Below are 17,119 nucleotides of genomic sequence, written 5' to 3' on the forward strand. Positions count from 1 at the left end.
TGTGGCGTATACTCCACCGACAAGAGCATAGCTCTTGAATAAGAAGAAGAGGAAATTTACGAACGTGAGAAGTGAAAAATATTGCAATTCTTTATGAATGGGTAAAGATATTGCGTCCTAAAATATAAATAAATAAATATATTAGGACAAATCACACAGATTGAGCTAGCCCCAAAGTAAGTTCGAGACTTGTGTTATGGGATACTAACTCAACGATATTATATTTTATAACAAATACATATATAGATAAACATCCAAGACCCGGGCCAATCAGAAAAAGATCATTTTCCATCATTACCCGACCGGGGATCGAACCCGGGACCTCTCGGTTCAGTGGCAAGAACCTTACCACTGCGCCACCGAGGTCGTCGTAAAAGCGTCGTATTAACTACGACGCAATACAACAATGTAGTTTTAGGGTTCCATACGTGCTGTCGAACCGACGCACGTTGTGGCGAAAATATTTCAACTAATATTACACTGGGGCGAGAACTTATTGTAGCGATACCCACAAAGTTGAAAAAGCGACGCACGTTGTGGCGAAAAAGAATTGTAACCGACGGCGAAATTTTATTGTGAAGATTATTATTCCGTGATTTTATGTGCTAAAGGTGCCGGGTTTCCCTATTTCCGCAAAGCTCAGCGCAGATGGCGCTACTGATACAACTAAGGTACACAAATATTGCCAATGGAGGCAAAAAGCGCCAATTTTCAATATTATTGCAGATTTACTACCAAAAATACCTTGTACGCAATCGTGATGCGAGTTTAAAGGTAAAAGGAAGGATTTAGTGAGTTATCCTGAAAACAATAACACTATTTTAGGTTTATTTCTGCATTATTTGGTCAACTGTGGTCATAAACTGATTTTGACTGAAGATCTTACCTGTATGAAGTCCATATTTTAATAAGTCTTCACATGTATAGTGTTCCAAGCTTCTTTTCGACCGTTTACTGGCTCGAAAATTTTACAGCGTGAGGCTTATGATACGCCTCACCGTATCCTATAGTTTTCGAAGTTTTTTATCGTATGGAAACGATTTTTCCCAATATTTCGGCATCCGAATATGCTACATTGTTGTATATTTTCACAAACGAATGCTTACATAATGAAGGGATTAATAAAGTACTCTAAAATAAACGTTTTAATCAACATAGCAAAAGGCGGCAAAGCTTTTGTGTACCTAACATAACAGTGCTGTACTCTAGCGGGATAAATGTGCAGTAATAAACCCAATTAGTCTATAACTGGGGACTGGGGACAATAATAAAAAAAAAATGACTGATCGATCGATGATCGATTGTAGGTTTAGGTACTTTACATTAGGGTACTACCTAGGTGATTGTTTGTTTTGAGGTTATATAAAGTATATACATTAATTAATGATATATTTTGAATTGCATGGGTTCATGCATGTTTCATTCGTGATTGATTTAATTTGAATTCTGTTTTCCGTGTTGTTACACGCAGATACACGACGCACTCGACGTATCTATGAGATCTTTGATATAATATTAATATACCTAATATTGCAAATCAGATGAAGGTAAGTTAATCGTCTTGAACCCGGCTTTTACATTAACCTATTAACCTGTTTACCTACTTGAATTTATTCAGCTTCATTTGGATTCTGGTTTTTGACCACACTTATTCAAATCTCTTGTTATACTACCAAGCAAACAAACATCCCACCTTATGGTAAGTGGTCACGACAGCCTATCAACGCCTGCCATACCAGGGGCGTCGGTCACACGCGCATTGCCTACTTTGTGGCTTGGGATCTTTTGCCATTGCCACAGTATATCGTAATTACAAGCTTCTCTCACGAGTTCTCTCACAAGCATTATCTGCATCTCTTTAGCCCAGTTGAAGACTGCATTTGAGCAAATATTTTATAACACTAAACTTTATATTTTTCTATTTATTTGCCAATTTATGTACACAAACAGATTATATAAGAAAAATAAAAAGTGGAATAATAGTACATTGATACTACTTATTTCTAAAGAAATCTCTTCCAGTAGACCCGAAAGAGGAAAGAGGAAGAAAGGGTCAAGTGTCGTTTGTACTAAACAAAACAAAATAAACCTACTTAAAATTACATACATAATATACTTAAATATAAACATACCAATTTCTATATTAGGTGTACCCAATATAATTATTACATCTACCTGCAAATATGCATTTTTACGTATATCTGGTGATCATCTTTTCAGGACTTGCCGTACGCAGACTTCCAAGACCTCATAGTCCCATATTGCACAGCCTCTTAAATTTAAAGCAGTGTAAGTACTTGCCACAATAATGTAGGTGAAGGATATCAGAATTATTTCATCTCGTATTGTTGTCCAAACTGATTCTGAACTTAGTTTTGACTTTGGATTTTGATAAATTCGATTGAGAGAAATTATTAAACTGTTTTTTCAATTTGTAGGTATATAATCTGTAAACATAAGGACACACTAACATAATAATTAGTTATTCGTTTTTATTTTTACCTAATTTTATGTATGACTCATGACCTTACTTCTTGCCAAGTTGCATGTGCTATCAGTGTCACTCCATTCAGTGGGGTCATCTGTCTGCGGATGAATTATCATCCCCACTGCTGGCATTAGCCATACAAGGATTGTAGCTTGTTTTTAAATCTATTAATTTGTGTAGTGACGGAATTTAATCCTTTGTTTCCACCAAACTACAGGCTTTGAAGTAAGACCCCCGGCCTAGCAAGTATTTCATTATCTACAAATCAAAATTCAAAATATTACTACAGATCTTGTAAAACTACCTATATCTAAAATTACAGAAACATACCTTAACATACATAGGTTCCAATATTAGAAAACTAGCAGCCCGCCCTGGCTTAGCTCAGGTACAACCATAAAAGATGTAGCCTATGTTACTCCTGAACGTTTCCTCTATCTCTGTGTCCAATTTCATCAAAATCAGTCCATTCGTTTTTGAGTTTGTTTTTTATGTGTGCATCACGCAAAAACTGCTGAATGGAATTTGATGTGATTTTCACAGTTGTACAACATATGTATTTTATACCATACACCTGATGGAGAACATTGATGGTACAGCTAAACTATAGGAAATATAGAAATGACGACTTAACAAAAATTGTTCAGTCTAATGAGCATTTTCTGTTGAGGTATAAAAATCGAAGATCTGGAACGCCCGGATGCAGACCCATGATGGTCCAGCTAAGCCATAGCAAATAAAGAAATGACGCCTTAACAAAACTTGTTCAGCCTGATGAGCATTTCCTGTTAACGTATAAATATCCAAGATCTGGAACACCTGAAGAAGAGTCATAATGCTCCAGCTAAACTATAGGAAATATAGTTTTTCAGTCTGATGAGCATCTTCTGCATAGGTGTCGTTACGCTTTGTCTGTACAGTTAAATTTCTCTAATAAGGGGATCCCGTTGGGTGTAGATACATAATTTTGACTCCTTACCAAAAATTGTTCGGCCACGCGCACAAAGTCGCGGGCAGCCAGTGATTAATAAAAAAATTTAACTTAATCCGTACTTCCATACTACCTACATTTATTTTCGAATTTTTGTTTGTAATAAATAAACTCAAAAACCACGGGGTCGATTTTTATGAAAACAGAGATTTGATAAACCTTCAGGAGTAACATAGGCAACTTTTAAAAATTATGGTTTTACTCGAGCGAAGCCAGAGCGCGCCGCTAGTAAAGAAAAATACGTCCCCGAGGTCGTCGTAATATGCAACATGATGTAGTTTCATGTGCAAACATCCACACTAATATTATAAATCTGTCTGTCTGTCTGTCTGTCTGTCTGTCTGTCTGTCTGTCTGTCTGTCTGTCTGTCTGTCTGTCTGTCTGTTACCTTTTCACGCCTAAACCACCCAACCGATTTTGCTGAAATTTGGTATGTAGATAGTTTGCATTCATGAGAAGGACATAGGCATATTATTTTTTGGAAATTCAACCCCTAAAAGGGTTAAAAGGGGTGGCAAAGTTTGTATGAGAAAAATATTTTTATTGCACATTTTTGCATGAAAATTTGAATTAATACTTTTTAGTACAAATGATGAAACACGTATTTCAGGGTTTTTCGAAATTCACCCCCATTAAAGGGGGTGGCTAAGTTTGTATGGGAAATTTAATTCTATTTAAATATTTAATGCTCTGCAATACAAATTATGAAATACATATCTAAGCGTTTTTATGAAAATCAACACCTATGGGGGTTAACGGGGGTGGCACAATTTGCGTAGGAAAAATATTTAACAGTAATTTTTACCATAATATTAAGTCCATAACAATGAACCACGTACATCAGTTTATCATTAACGAAAAATACACAAAGAAATTATGATACACATAGTAGCAAAATTGGTTAAAAATAGGAAATAAGTTTTAGAAAGCGCAGCAGCGGCGGCACGGCAGGTGCACGGCGCGCGCGGGCAAGCCACGCCCGCCCGCGACTGTACGTACGCTGCAGCGAGGCGGGTGGGGAGGTCTCATCACTAACTACGCTTACACGAACGTGCAGACACGTGAGGGCAGACGTCGTTGTCGCACGTTTGGAAAATATTAAAATTTCGACATGTGGACTGTCGAATCCTCAGCAATTGTGGGACAAGTACAGAAATGATATGTCAGACGATATATTATATAGATTGCAAGAAAATAATCCTAATGTCACATACATTGATTCTATTTATGACGAAGCCCTAACAAAGATTGAAGACCAAGTGATAACTATTACTGGTAAAGATTTATCAGATTTTGGGATGAGTAGACCACGTAGGACAGGGCAAGTTTGTAGTGATGTGTTACGCGAACTAAATTATGACCATGCTTTTTTACAACAGCAAATAACGGAGTCCATTCCACGTTTGAACCCAGAACAAATCTTTAATAGTGTGGTGCAAAAAATCGAAAACGGCGTAGGTGGTTTGTTTTTTCTTGATGCTCCTGGAGGCACTGGCAAAACATTTCTTTTAAATCTCCTTCTTGCTCAAATCCGAAAAGATAAGGGAGTTGCTGTTGCAGTAGCGTCCTCTGGCATTGCCGCCACACTGCTCAGTGGTGGCCGGACAGCACATTCAGTACTCAAGCTTCCTTTAAACTTAGCTCATGAAGAAATGCCAGTTTGCAATATAAGTAAAAATAGTGAGCGCGGAAGAATGTTGCAGCAATGTAAGTTGTTGGTTTGGGATGAATGTACTATGTCTCACAAGAGAGCAGTCGAAGCATTAAACCGGACAATGCAAGACATAAAAAGCAACAGAAGTATTATGGGAGGGATGGTTGTTCTTTTGGCTGGTGATTTCAGACAGATTCTACCCGTGATAACTAGAGGTACACCGGCAGATGAAATAAACGCATGTTTGAAGGCCTCTACGCTATGGGCGCATGTGCAAAAATTTAATCTGACTACAAATATGAGAGTACAACTGCACAACGATTCACAATCGGGGCTGTATGCGGCCACTCTCCTGAAAATTGGTGAAGATCGTATGGCCACAGACATTAACGGTATGATCACACTAAATCACGAATTCTGTATATATTGTTGGCAGCACTGACGATCTAAAAAACAACGTATATCCTGATCTGCGGACTAATATGGGAGACCAAGAATGGTTGTGTGAAAGGGCAATTTTAGCACCAACGAACGAAATTGCTGGACAGATTAATGAAAATATTATGTCAGAAGTGGAAGGTGACGTCGTGGAATATCTCTCTGTAGATAATGTAATGGATACAGAACACGTAACATCAGTTCAACCCTGTCGAGTTTCTTAACTCTCTAGAATTATCAGGCGTGCCTTCCCATAACCTGAGGTTGAAAGTTGGTGTCCCCGTTCTATTAATGCGTAATCTTGATGCACCTCGGCTATGCAACGGTACTCGATTGCAAATTACGCACTTGGGGAAAAACATCGTTAAAGGAACAATTATGACCGGAACGGCAAAAGGAGAAAATGTTCTGATTCCACGTATTCCCATTATTCCAACAGACTTGCCGTTCCAGTTTAAAAGAGTGCAGTTCCCTTTAAAACCCGCCTTTGCAATGACTATAAATAAAAGTCAAGGGAAGACACTGAAGGTAGCAGGTGTACACTTAGAGAAAACTGCTTTTCCCATGGGCAATTGTATGTGGCGTGTTCCCGTGTATCTAGCCCCCAAAACCTGTACATATTGTCAAAAGACGGTAAAACAAAAAACGTAGTCTATAGAAACGTATTGTAATAAAATATCGCGTCTATAAACATATATTCCTACAATATACACGTCCTTAGTAAAAAATGACGCGGACGAAGTCGCGGGTAACAGCTAGTGAACATATATCTGAAGAAAGTATAAGGTTAAGGTCAACGCTACTTGTTAGGCAGAACAAAGATGCACGCGGAGGCGGTGTGCGCGGTGCGGGGCTTGGGACGGATGGCGGCGTGGCGCGCGCACGCGTACGCGGCGCCGCAGGAGCTGCGACTGGACGCCGCGCGCGTGCCGCCGCTGCGCGCGCCCTCAGACGTGCGCGTGCGCGTGCACCAGACCTCGCTCAACCCGCTCGATGTCGCTATGACCGGTGCGTATTTGGTGCTGGATTGCTGGTGCTCAATACTGCTTGCTTATATTATTTTACACGACTGCCCAAAAAGGGCATTATATAAATATTGTAAGTTGTTTGCAGGCGGGTACGGGTCCCGCGTGCTGAACACGCTGCGGGCACTAGAGGGCGGAGAAGGGGTGGAGTTCCCGCTGGTGCCGGGGCGAGACTTTGTGGGCGAGGTGGCGGAGGCGGGGCCCGGGGCTCGGCTGCGCCCCGGGTCTCGTGTGTGGGGCGTCGTGCCCCCGCACCGCCCCGGCGCGCATGCTGACTACGTCGTCCTTGACCAGCGCTGGGTGACTACTTTATCCTTTTTAACAATACTCGTTTGTCCACTATACAGTTGGAATTTGGTACGAAAATACGTGTCGATGGCTAATCAACGCTCTAATGGGTGCTAAATATATTCTTGCCGGAACCGAGCCACTTCGATAGCTTCATCGGAAGCTGTAATCAAGTCAACCCGAGTACAGGTGTTTGGACACTCGGGACAAGCGAGAAGATGAGCCATCAATTGTTGAGAGAAACCACAATCGCACATGTTTTGAGATCGGTCAAGCATACCCTACCTAGCCAGATTGTTTTTACAGTTTTGTTAATCTCAACTGGAGGATAATATCGTTGTGAAGACAGAGAGACGTTATCGTCAGGTGGGGCCGGCGCCCGCGGCGCTGGGCGCGGCGGCGGGCGGCGCGCTGTTCGCGGCGCTGAGCGCGAGCGCGGCGCTGCGGGCGGCGGGGGTGTGGGGCGCGGCGGGGCGGGGGGCGCGCGTGCTGCTGTTGGGGCTGGGCGGCGTCGGCCACGCTGCGCTGCAGCTGCTCACATATCACGGCGCGCAGGTCACACTACACTCACTGTACTCACTTGTTTGTAACATTTCAACGGTTAAACCCAAAAACTCAACCGATTTTCATGAAATCTAGCACAGTGATTCAGAAGTAACAATTTTTTTATGGAGAAAAAACGCATCGCTACTACTAACTACTTACACTGTTGGCTGGTTTTTCAGATATCTTCAAACGATTGAGCTGAAATTTTGTACACACGTTTAGTTTGGATAACAATGCACTATTATGATAAGCATAGCCTGATGGTGCATTCAGGAACGGTGCTCCAGTTTTTGTTTTGAAAGAAATATTGTGAAATAACTTTATGCGAAATTCTTCCTCAGTTTTCGTCCCTTACATAGTAGGCAAAGCCTTGAGTTGCGAAACACAAAGGCCCCGATTACTTGTGTGTCCGCTTATTGATGGAATTTAGAATTATTAATCCAGAGGTTATCGTAAAAATCGTATGTTTCGTGCGTCAGGTGGTGGTGGGCAGCGCGGGCGAGCAGTCGGAGACCGCGCGGGCGCTGGGCGCCGTCGCCGCGCTCGACCGCCACGCGGCCGACTACCCGCAGGCGCTCGAGCTCGCCGGCCCGTGAGTCTCACCGCATTCATAGCGCACTCACGCTGCTGGCTGGTCACTGAGCTGGCCGCGCTCGACCGCCACGCGGCCGACTACCCGCAGGCGCTCGAGCTCGCCGGCCCGTGAGTCTCACCGCATTCATAGCGCACTCACGCTGCTGGCTGGTCACTGAGCTGGCCGCGCTCGACCGCCACGCGGCCGACTACCCGCAGGCGCTCGAGCTCGCCGGCCCGTGAGTCTCACCGCATTCATAGCGCACTCACGCTGCTGGCTGGTCACTGAGCTGGCCGCGCTCGACCGCCACGCGGCCGACTACCCGCAGACGCTCGAGCTCGCCGGCCCGTGAGTCTCACCGCATTCATAGCACACTCACGCTGCTGGCTGGTCACTGAGCTGGCCGCGCTCGACCGCCACGCGGCCGACTACCCGCAGGCGCTCGAGCTCGCCGGCCCGTGAGTCTCACCGCATTCATAGCGCACTCACGCTGCTGGCTGGTCACTGAGCTGGCCGCGCTCGACCGCCACGCGGCCGACTACCCGCAGGCGCTCGAGCTCGCCGGCCCGTGAGTCTCACCGCATTCATAGCACACTCACGCTGCTGGCTGGTCACTGAGCTGGCCGCGCTCGACCGCCACGCGGCCGACTACCCGCAGGCGCTCGAGCTCGCCGGCCCGTGAGTCTCACCGCATTCATAGCGCACTCACGCTGCTGGCTGGTCACTGAGCTGGCCGCGCTCGACCGCCACGCGCCCGACCAGTATTGGTCAGCAGGCGTAGTAGTAGTGCATCCATAAATCTAAGATGTGAAGTTTAGTACTGTTCCAATTTTTTTCGAAAGCAAATTTTTCAAAGTACTATCCATGTAAGTGATGATTTACAACTGTACAATAACATTCTATTTAGGGACTCTGAGCTCCAACGCTCAACAGCTGGGGAAGAAAGGAGGGCTGGAGAATGCTCAGATGAGAGAGAGTACAATAACATTGCATACTCGCTGCGTCTTTATAAATCAATCGATCATTTCGAAGATAGACTCTTACAAAGTGGTAAAATATGTATGTTTACGGAACCCTAGGTTCGAGAGTCCAACTTGCACGCGATCGATTTTTTTAAACAATGACTTGCTACCATCCGAGGAATCGAAGACGTAATGTTTGAACTTTACAGTTGTTGGGTGATTGCGACTAGAAAGGCTTTTAGTGTAGGTAGGTCAAATACCTGTGCCGATTTTTGCACTTCAGAGGTGCACGACACTTAAAAAACAATGGCTTTTTGCTGAAATCACGAACCTGAATCAGTGTTTGAGCGCAAATATATTCTAACGTACAACGGTACAGCTCACAACAAAACTATATCTCATAAAACTCGAAGTACTCAAAAATGCTAACTTATTAACAAGTTTTGTGATTGACAGATCGAAGTTGATTTCCGTGTAATATTATAATGCGCCTCGCTGTTTATATTTAATACTAGCTTTTGTCCGTGACTTTACCCGCATCAATTTCCCTTTGAATTGTAGTAAAGTCTTTACTGCGTACACTGTAGGACTCGTAAAATGTATTTCATTTAAATTGGTATCATCTTCCATCTTTAGTTTAATTTTGATTTCCACTCCATTTTCCGTTACGTGTCCCACTTGACACAATATATCTTGTCCCATTTCTCATGACGTGCTATCTCGTTTGCTGCGGCCAAAAGCCAGTAAAAATAAATTCAGAGTTGAAATAAGTTTAAATGGCTTTGTTCATCCAGATACGATGCGATCATAGACTGTGCGGGTCTGGGCGGAGACGAGGCTGGCGCGCGGCGCTGGCGCTTCAAGCGGTTTGTGACTCTGACCACCCCGCTGCTGCGGGAGACGGACGCGCGAGGGCTGGTGGCGGGCGGGGTGGTGGCCGCGGCACAGCTCGCCGCGCAGTGCCTGAGCGCGGCGAGCGGGGCGTGGAGCGGGGCGGGGAGCGGGGCGTGGAGCGGGGCGGGGAGCGCGCCCGCCTGTCCGCCGCACGTGCGCTGGGCGTACTTCGTGCCGCGCGCTGACGACATCGAACTGCTCCGGAGACTAGCCGAAAGAGGAGAGGTGCGTTAACGTCATCACGACCAACAAATACCTACATCTTTTTATTTAATTGCCTGACAAATTGAATACATTACTATCGCCTCGGTTCAGGGGCTTAGGTTTTTATAATATTTACATAGGTGAAGATAGAATCATCTATCTGCACTCCGTAATGGAACAAAAAAAGAAATCCTTTTTTTATCGAAAAACTAGAACCTTATACAATACGTACTAATTCTTCAAACGGTATAAAATAAAAACAATGTGCTCGTGCTCGTAATATCTGTTTTTGAGTGATCTGTTAATAACTTAGCAAGACAGGTTTTTGATCTGTATACATTTGTTAAGTAATTTTTGCTAAGTAATTACTTTCCTTTAACGTAAATAATAAGTGATGCAAACACTACATAGCATACCTGTGACATCTGCGTGGTCCAAACCGCGTGGTTATCGCGCGCGACCCGAGAGATTATGTCGCTAGTTCGCTATCTATTAATTGACTTGTGACACCGGGTGATCCGCCGATTGAGACCAAAATAACGAGATTATAATGGCTACGTAGCTATGACTTATTCTATCAATCAATTTATATAAAACTCTTCCATTACTGTGTGACTGACTGACAGACAACGTACAGCCGAAACTATACTGGATATAGGAAGCTGAAATTTGGCACGTAGGTTCCCTGTGGAGTGTAGGTGAGCACTAAGAGAGGTTTTTTGGAAATTCTACCCCGAAGGAGGTGAAAGGGGTCGGGGCTTGTGCACCACGGATCAGTATGCTTGTTTCTATTCCTCACAGCGCTTGTTTGTGTTGTGTGTGAGGGAGCGAGGAGCCCGCGTGCTGCGGGCCGCGACCTGCGATAGCGGCCGTTACAATCATCTTGCATTTGCTCTTTACGTGTTTCAGTATTATTATACAGTAGCATCGCGATATCGTAGTCAGGGGCGGTCTTGACAATAGTTTTAGGTGGTCCGAGATCTTACTGCACTCCAGGAGACCGGATTCAACCCAAACACTACACAACTTGATGTTCATAATTCTTATGACTTGGTTATTCTTCGCACAGTACATCCTAAGTCGTACTGCACTGAACTGAAGTAATGTCAGTTTGTCAATACACACTGCCATTACTTCCCGTTAACCCTCGCATGGTATATCACACAATACGACAGGCGTTCAGACTTCTAGATTTGCTACTTCTCATACACAGTAATATTTTTACTCGAACCACCGCATAAAAATTAGCTATCAAATAAAAAAACCGCATCGAAATCGGTTCACCTGTTGATAAGCTATGGTGCCACGTATACAGACAGACAAATACCCTTACCCCCACTTTTTGCGTCAGAAGTTAATAATAAAATTGACTGTCTGCAATTTCAAAATAACTAAATATGCATTTTTTATTGCATACCTAGTATTAATATAATCGATTAACCATTACGTAACCAATATATACCCATTTCCTTTAGCGAAACACTGTTTTTGTCTGTTTAATCAGAGTAATCTTCGAAAATTATTATTACTTTTATATATGGACGGAAAAGTAACATTAGTTAGTACAAGTATAAATATGACTGAGCGATGAAGCGAGCGAGATCTAACATTCTACTTGGAGCAAAAATATATTTTATGTATGTATGTTTGTAATGCGATAACTTTCGAACCGTTGGTCCGATTTTGATGAAACTTAAAAGGTGTGTAGGATTTGTCAATAGAGTTTTGATGTTCGTACAACGCCGCTTCAGTTTCCACGACAATGCGTTAGGAACCGCGCTCGCTTCGTTCGCTCGGTCAATTAAGTGCAATATTTTGCATAAATATAATACCTAAATGAGCTCACGTCTATGTCTTGGCGGCCGGGCTGTGTGTGGCCACGAATCATGTTCTCGTTTCCCGTCAGTTCACGGTGGCGGTGGAGCGCGTGTTCCCGTGGCGCGCCGCGCGCGCGGCGTACGAGCGCGCGGCGCGCGGGCGCGCGCGCGGCAAGCTGCTGCTCGACTTCACCGACGACGGGCCCGGCGGCGCCTAGCGCCGCGCCGCTGAGATGTTGCGCTCACATTCACTTCTAAACTGAACGCTCATTTCTATAAGTACATACGCATTTTTGTTTTATCTTTTATACTTTCTTATGGTATCTTGTATCGTCGAAGTATTCACTTTAGTTGACAAGACGAATACTAACTTTGCTCCGCGGTTTATGAACCCAATGAAAACTGGCACGCGAGAGATTAAAATTGATATACAACTTTGTCAAATAATGACTATAATCCTACAACATGTTCTTGTACGATGGAAGTTTTGAAAAAGGCGTTCATTTGGCGTGGCCAAACACTAAGGTCGCGCCATTTACGTCATTACGTGCTGTTTTTCACATGTGTCATTTATTTGCAATTGTGTGCGTCAGCTCGCATTTCACCATTAGGACAACATTGAAAAAATAGCAATATTTATTTTTTGTTCGTAGTAATTACGTAGGGTCGCCGATCTTTATGTTCCATGGAAGCGGATGAAGGGTCGTGCTAGTATAGATGACACAATGTTAAATTTTATTCTTTTATGATTATTTTATAAGCATGTATATGACGAAAAAGTAATTCAAGAAACGAACCGTATGATAAGAAAACCCCTTCCATATACCCCGAACGTAAATCGCAGATATAATGTTAGTTGCAAGTTACAATTTGAACGGTCGACTCGATGAAGAAGAAGAATGTTAGAAGGACTGGGCTTAGGAACAGCGTAGGACTGCGGCAGTGCGCTGTTCAACTCCCAATCCTACTAATTTATTTATTTATTGTTAGGAGAACCAACAGCTATAATATACAGAATAATCGCTTGAAATAAAAATGGGAAAGCCAATTATAGGTTCCCACTGATAAAAGCAAAATGGAAGTAAATATTTTTGAGCATCTACTAATATTATTAATGCGCAAGTTTATGAAGATGTATCTTTGTTACTCTTTCACACGAAATCTACTAGACGGATTGTCATGATTTTTAGTACACGTGTAGAATAAAGCCTGGAATAACGTATAGGTATAACGTTTATCTCGAAATTCCCACCGGAGCAAAGCCCCGGGGCGTAGCTAGTACTCTATATTTTGTGTTTAAACTTTCAATAAAAACAATTCAAATGAAACATATTGATCATTTTATTTCCAGCGGCGTTCTTTAGTCCCCTATTCTTATTTCACTATTTGATTAATTTATACTATGCTAATTTGTCTTTATATGCAAAGCTGAAAGGATTCTGATATTTTTAAAATGCGTGAAAACATTTTAACTTACATAGGTATGTGTCGTAAACATAGCACTTGTTTACAAGCATTGGAGCAACTAAGTATTTCCTGGGGTTCCGCGGAAAATTCCTGACGAGGAAAATCTCATTAAATAAATAAATAAATATATTAGGACAAATCACACAGATTGAGCTAGCCCCAAAGTAAGTTCGAGACTTGTGTTATGGGATACTAACTCAACGATACTATATTTTATAACAAATATATATATATAGATAAACATCCAAGACCCGGGCCAATCAGAAAAAGATCATTTTCCATCATGACCCGACCGGGGTTCGAACCCGGGACCTCTCGGTTCAGTGGCAAGAACCTTAACACTGCGCCACCGAGGTCGTCATTTGTGCTCGGGGCCTCTGATCGGGTGCTGGTTCTCGCTTCAACGGGTCCTTTCTTCCTAGTCCACATTACCACGTGTTTATTCTTACGAGATGATAGTAAACCTGATTAGTCTACCGCATGCCACCTGGTCCTACGAACAAAGAGCAATATGTAGTTGCCTCTTTGTATGACATTCGTATCTAATAGAATAGTCAAATACATAGTATAGGTAATAATAATTACACGCAGTGCAGCGCTAAGTAAACAGGACGAATTTTTTTTCAGATAATGTAAACTCATGTAAATATTTCTTTGTCGGCGATGTTCCGCTAGGCGAGGGCTCACAACGTTCTTGTAATTTTTTTCTATTAATAAAATACAATGGTATTGACGTATGTGATATCATTATGTAATTTTAAAACCTGAAATTCTGTTGTCAGAAACTAACAATACGGAAGAATGTCTACATTACCCGGCTGACGTGATTAGTCGTAATCAATTCATTTCCACTGTTACCAATGCTGATTGATGGGATGATTTTATATATTCCCTTTCGTTGCTTCTTGACTATTCCCTTATTTATTTACATTATATTTTGCGTGTTGAAATAATAACATTTTAAAATAGGTTTAAAAGTTGCCAAAAGCTAGTCACACTTCAGATTCGCCCACGAAGGGAAGATGGTTTGAGATAAAATAAGTACTTTATTTTGCGGTTTTAGAAAATCTATATCTCAAAAAACTACTGCTTATATCTTGTTCAAACTAATGGTTGTGGTTAAATACTTGTCAAACCCTTGACACTGATATTCAATATGGTTTTTTAAAGGATGGATCTCAGGAAAAATACCAAAGCAATAGTACAATTGAGACATCATACTACTTTGTTTTAGAATGCTGATTTGTTTTAGAACTTCATCATCTCCAATTATTTTTTTTATTTGGTACTTAAGACCAAAGTGTTTATTGTCTTTCCATATGTTGTAGTCGTGTCTGGTCTTCTAATGCATATAGATTTTTATAAAAGTTTGTAACGCAGGATATTTTTCTTGTTTGAATTATAGTAGGTATTCTTGTTTTAAGCTCATAATCCATTGGTATGTGTTGGTAATTGCTTGTATCCTTTTTTAGAAATTCTATTGCGTATCAAACAATTTTCTAAGTTTGGATAACAATGAATTATGATATGAATGACCTGACCGGCTCCCGACGAGGGAATTCCTAATCAGTTATTAGTAGAGGAGCTAAATGGTGCTGTAGTTAGCCGATGGGCGACCAAAGTATCTTGAGCTCCTCCGTTCGGAAGGCACGTAAAAACGCAAACCCAAGCCAATCTACAGTGGGCCCGCGGTATGTGTGTGTGTGTGGGTCTTTATATACGGATCATGAAGTTTTGGAAGCTAAACGTCCTTGGGTGCACATCGACTGCAATATATAATGCTCTGAGAGCAAAACCTTCCTTAATTTGAAATGGGTTCGAAAGCTAATTCTAATAAAGGTCTTGCCAATAATTAGTCCTCTAGACATAATGTCATGGCTCAAAACTCCTTATCCATCAGTAGGAAGACCCACTGGTCTTCCTACTGATGGATAAGGAGTTTTCCCCAGCAGTGGGGACGTATAAATGGCTGTTGATGATGATTTATGATAATAGTACGGTCACAAAATTTTACATGTGGCTTTAATTCCAATGGCAAAGCCTTTATTGTAAAAGCAACATCTAATGATAGACCAGGCTCCCAACGAAAGAACTTCTCAACGGTTTACTGTACGGACATTATTTATTATTTTTTGTCACGCTTTAATGAAAGAGATACCTCTGACAACAATAAAAGTTTGTGTCAAATGTCGCATTTTGTAAAAAACCTTTATATTCTTTCATAGATAGGTACTTTCACATTTCACTAATTTGGAATCTATCATTTTAAAGACCTATTTATTTATGTAGGCACAGATAAGCGTTGCGGTGTGTTTGTTTCGCAGAAACCTGTCTGTGGTGACCTTAGGCGGTGACGTGCGGCTCCGGGCGCGCGTGTTGAGGCATCTCACTTGCGCTTTTCAAGGAATTAACTAGCACCTGGCTATATCACCCAGGTGATTTAAGTCTAATAATTAATGGAGTTAAGCAGCTAGGCACTGGTGCTTTACCTACTTAGGTCGTTAGGTGGACTAATTTTGGTAACTTCTGGCCTCGCATGCACGCACGGTACAGATTTAAAGTAAAATGCGATCGGTACTTTAGTTCCGATCACGACTAGTCACATGTAGAATAATATCATGACCGTGATATTCTTTCGTCGGGAGCGAGCCTGAGTACAGCAACAGATTATGCATCCTATTACACATAGTTCTCCTCCTGTCGCGTGTGAACGCGATAAACTCAAAAACTACCGGAAGGATTTTTGTACGGTTTACTTTTTGGAAGGATTTTTAGTAGCTACAACTGCATACTGCAAGTAACCGGATAATACTTTATTGTTTCTAGGTATTTTGGATTTTGTAGTCTGCATCTAAAACATAATCCTTCAGAATAAATGCGCCGTGCATTTTGTTTTTTTATGTTTTACAACAATGATAAATTTAACTATGAAAATGATACTCGTATTGAGATGTAAAATTGTAGAATCGAACCCACGCAACAGGGGACAGTGTCGAAGTTAATAGGTTAATAGGAAATTGACAACAATATTATAAAGTAACTTTGTCACGCGGCTTCGCTCGCGTTTATGTCTCTTCTAAATAGATTTTCAATCATTTTATCTCATATTTTTCAAGAGTGGTCAGATTTATTCCATTTTTATTGTATCTCGTCTTTAATTAAATTTCCTTTTTCCCCATTACGATTTTCGCTCAGTTTTATGAACATTAATGAAGAATGCATGAACAACAATGAAATGTTATGTCTCCCTATACCTACATACAACCTCCGCTCTCAGGAACGCCGCAAAAGATATGTAGATGCATACGTACGTGTGTATAACGAAATCTCGAAAACTACTGAGCCCATGAAGATGAAATTTGGCAAGAAGGTAGATTGTGACTAGGAGACGTCCGCTAAGAAAGGATATTTCGAAATTACATCCCTGAGGGGGTGAAATAGGGGTTGCCAGTTTGTATGAAACTTCGTCATTTTTGAAGTGAAACACATGAAATTTTTGATTTAAATTTGTAGTTGTAAAAAATAATAATGCATTAATTAGATTTTGAAAATTGCATTTCTAGGGGAATGATGTAGGGCTGGAAATTTATGCGAAACTTCATTATTACTTGAAGAGAGGTCCATGAAATGTTCGGCACGCGTTACGGGAAGCGGGAGTGGGGCACGTTCCGGGAAACGACAAGGGACAATTTATTGGAAACGGGACAGGACGAGATTCGGAACAAGATATGTAGCGGAAATCGTAGAGGGAAACGGGGAATTGAACTAAAT

General features: G+C 41.9%; 1 protein-coding gene across 5 annotated transcripts; it reads left to right on the forward strand.

Annotated features, from left to right (window-relative positions):
• The first annotated feature begins 1,193 nt into the window (after window positions 1-1,193).
• LOC128673240 (uncharacterized protein) lies at window positions 1,194-13,209 on the forward strand. 5 transcript variants are annotated; one of them, XM_053750966.2, is made up of 8 exons: window positions 1,197-1,547; window positions 2,221-2,289; window positions 6,386-6,579; window positions 6,685-6,896; window positions 7,251-7,439; window positions 7,910-8,022; window positions 9,761-10,085; window positions 11,971-13,209. In XM_053750966.2, the coding sequence occupies exons 3-8, from the start codon at window positions 6,393-6,395 to the stop codon at window positions 12,097-12,099; spliced, it is 1,155 nt and encodes a 384-aa protein (XP_053606941.1). In that variant the 5' UTR covers window positions 1,197-1,547; window positions 2,221-2,289; window positions 6,386-6,392; the 3' UTR covers window positions 12,100-13,209. The 5 variants fall into 5 exon arrangements, with proteins under 5 accessions (XP_053606943.1, XP_053606941.1, XP_053606939.1 ...); XM_053750964.2 differs by having other exon boundaries at window positions 1,199-1,547; window positions 6,382-6,579; XM_053750965.1 differs by lacking the exon at window positions 1,197-1,547 and adding an exon at window positions 1,565-1,699 and having other exon boundaries at window positions 6,382-6,579.
• Window positions 13,210-17,119: the final 3,910 nt, after the last annotated feature.

Source organism: Plodia interpunctella, chromosome 10 (genome assembly GCF_027563975.2).
Source record: "Plodia interpunctella isolate USDA-ARS_2022_Savannah chromosome 10, ilPloInte3.2, whole genome shotgun sequence".
NCBI lineage: Eukaryota > Metazoa > Arthropoda > Insecta > Lepidoptera > Pyralidae > Plodia > Plodia interpunctella.

Excerpts from the sequence above, each read along its gene's own strand:
- LOC128673240 (XM_053750966.2), top strand. The coding sequence starts at position 6,393 with ATGCACGCGGAGGCGGTGTGCGCGGTGCGGGGCTTGGGACGGATGGCG. Across the intron at positions 6,897-7,250 it reads TCGTCCTTGACCAGCGCTGG|GTGGGGCCGGCGCCCGCGGC; the intron begins GTGACTACTTTA and ends CGTTATCGTCAG. Across the intron at positions 7,440-7,909 it reads TCACATATCACGGCGCGCAG|GTGGTGGTGGGCAGCGCGGG; the intron begins GTCACACTACAC and ends TTCGTGCGTCAG.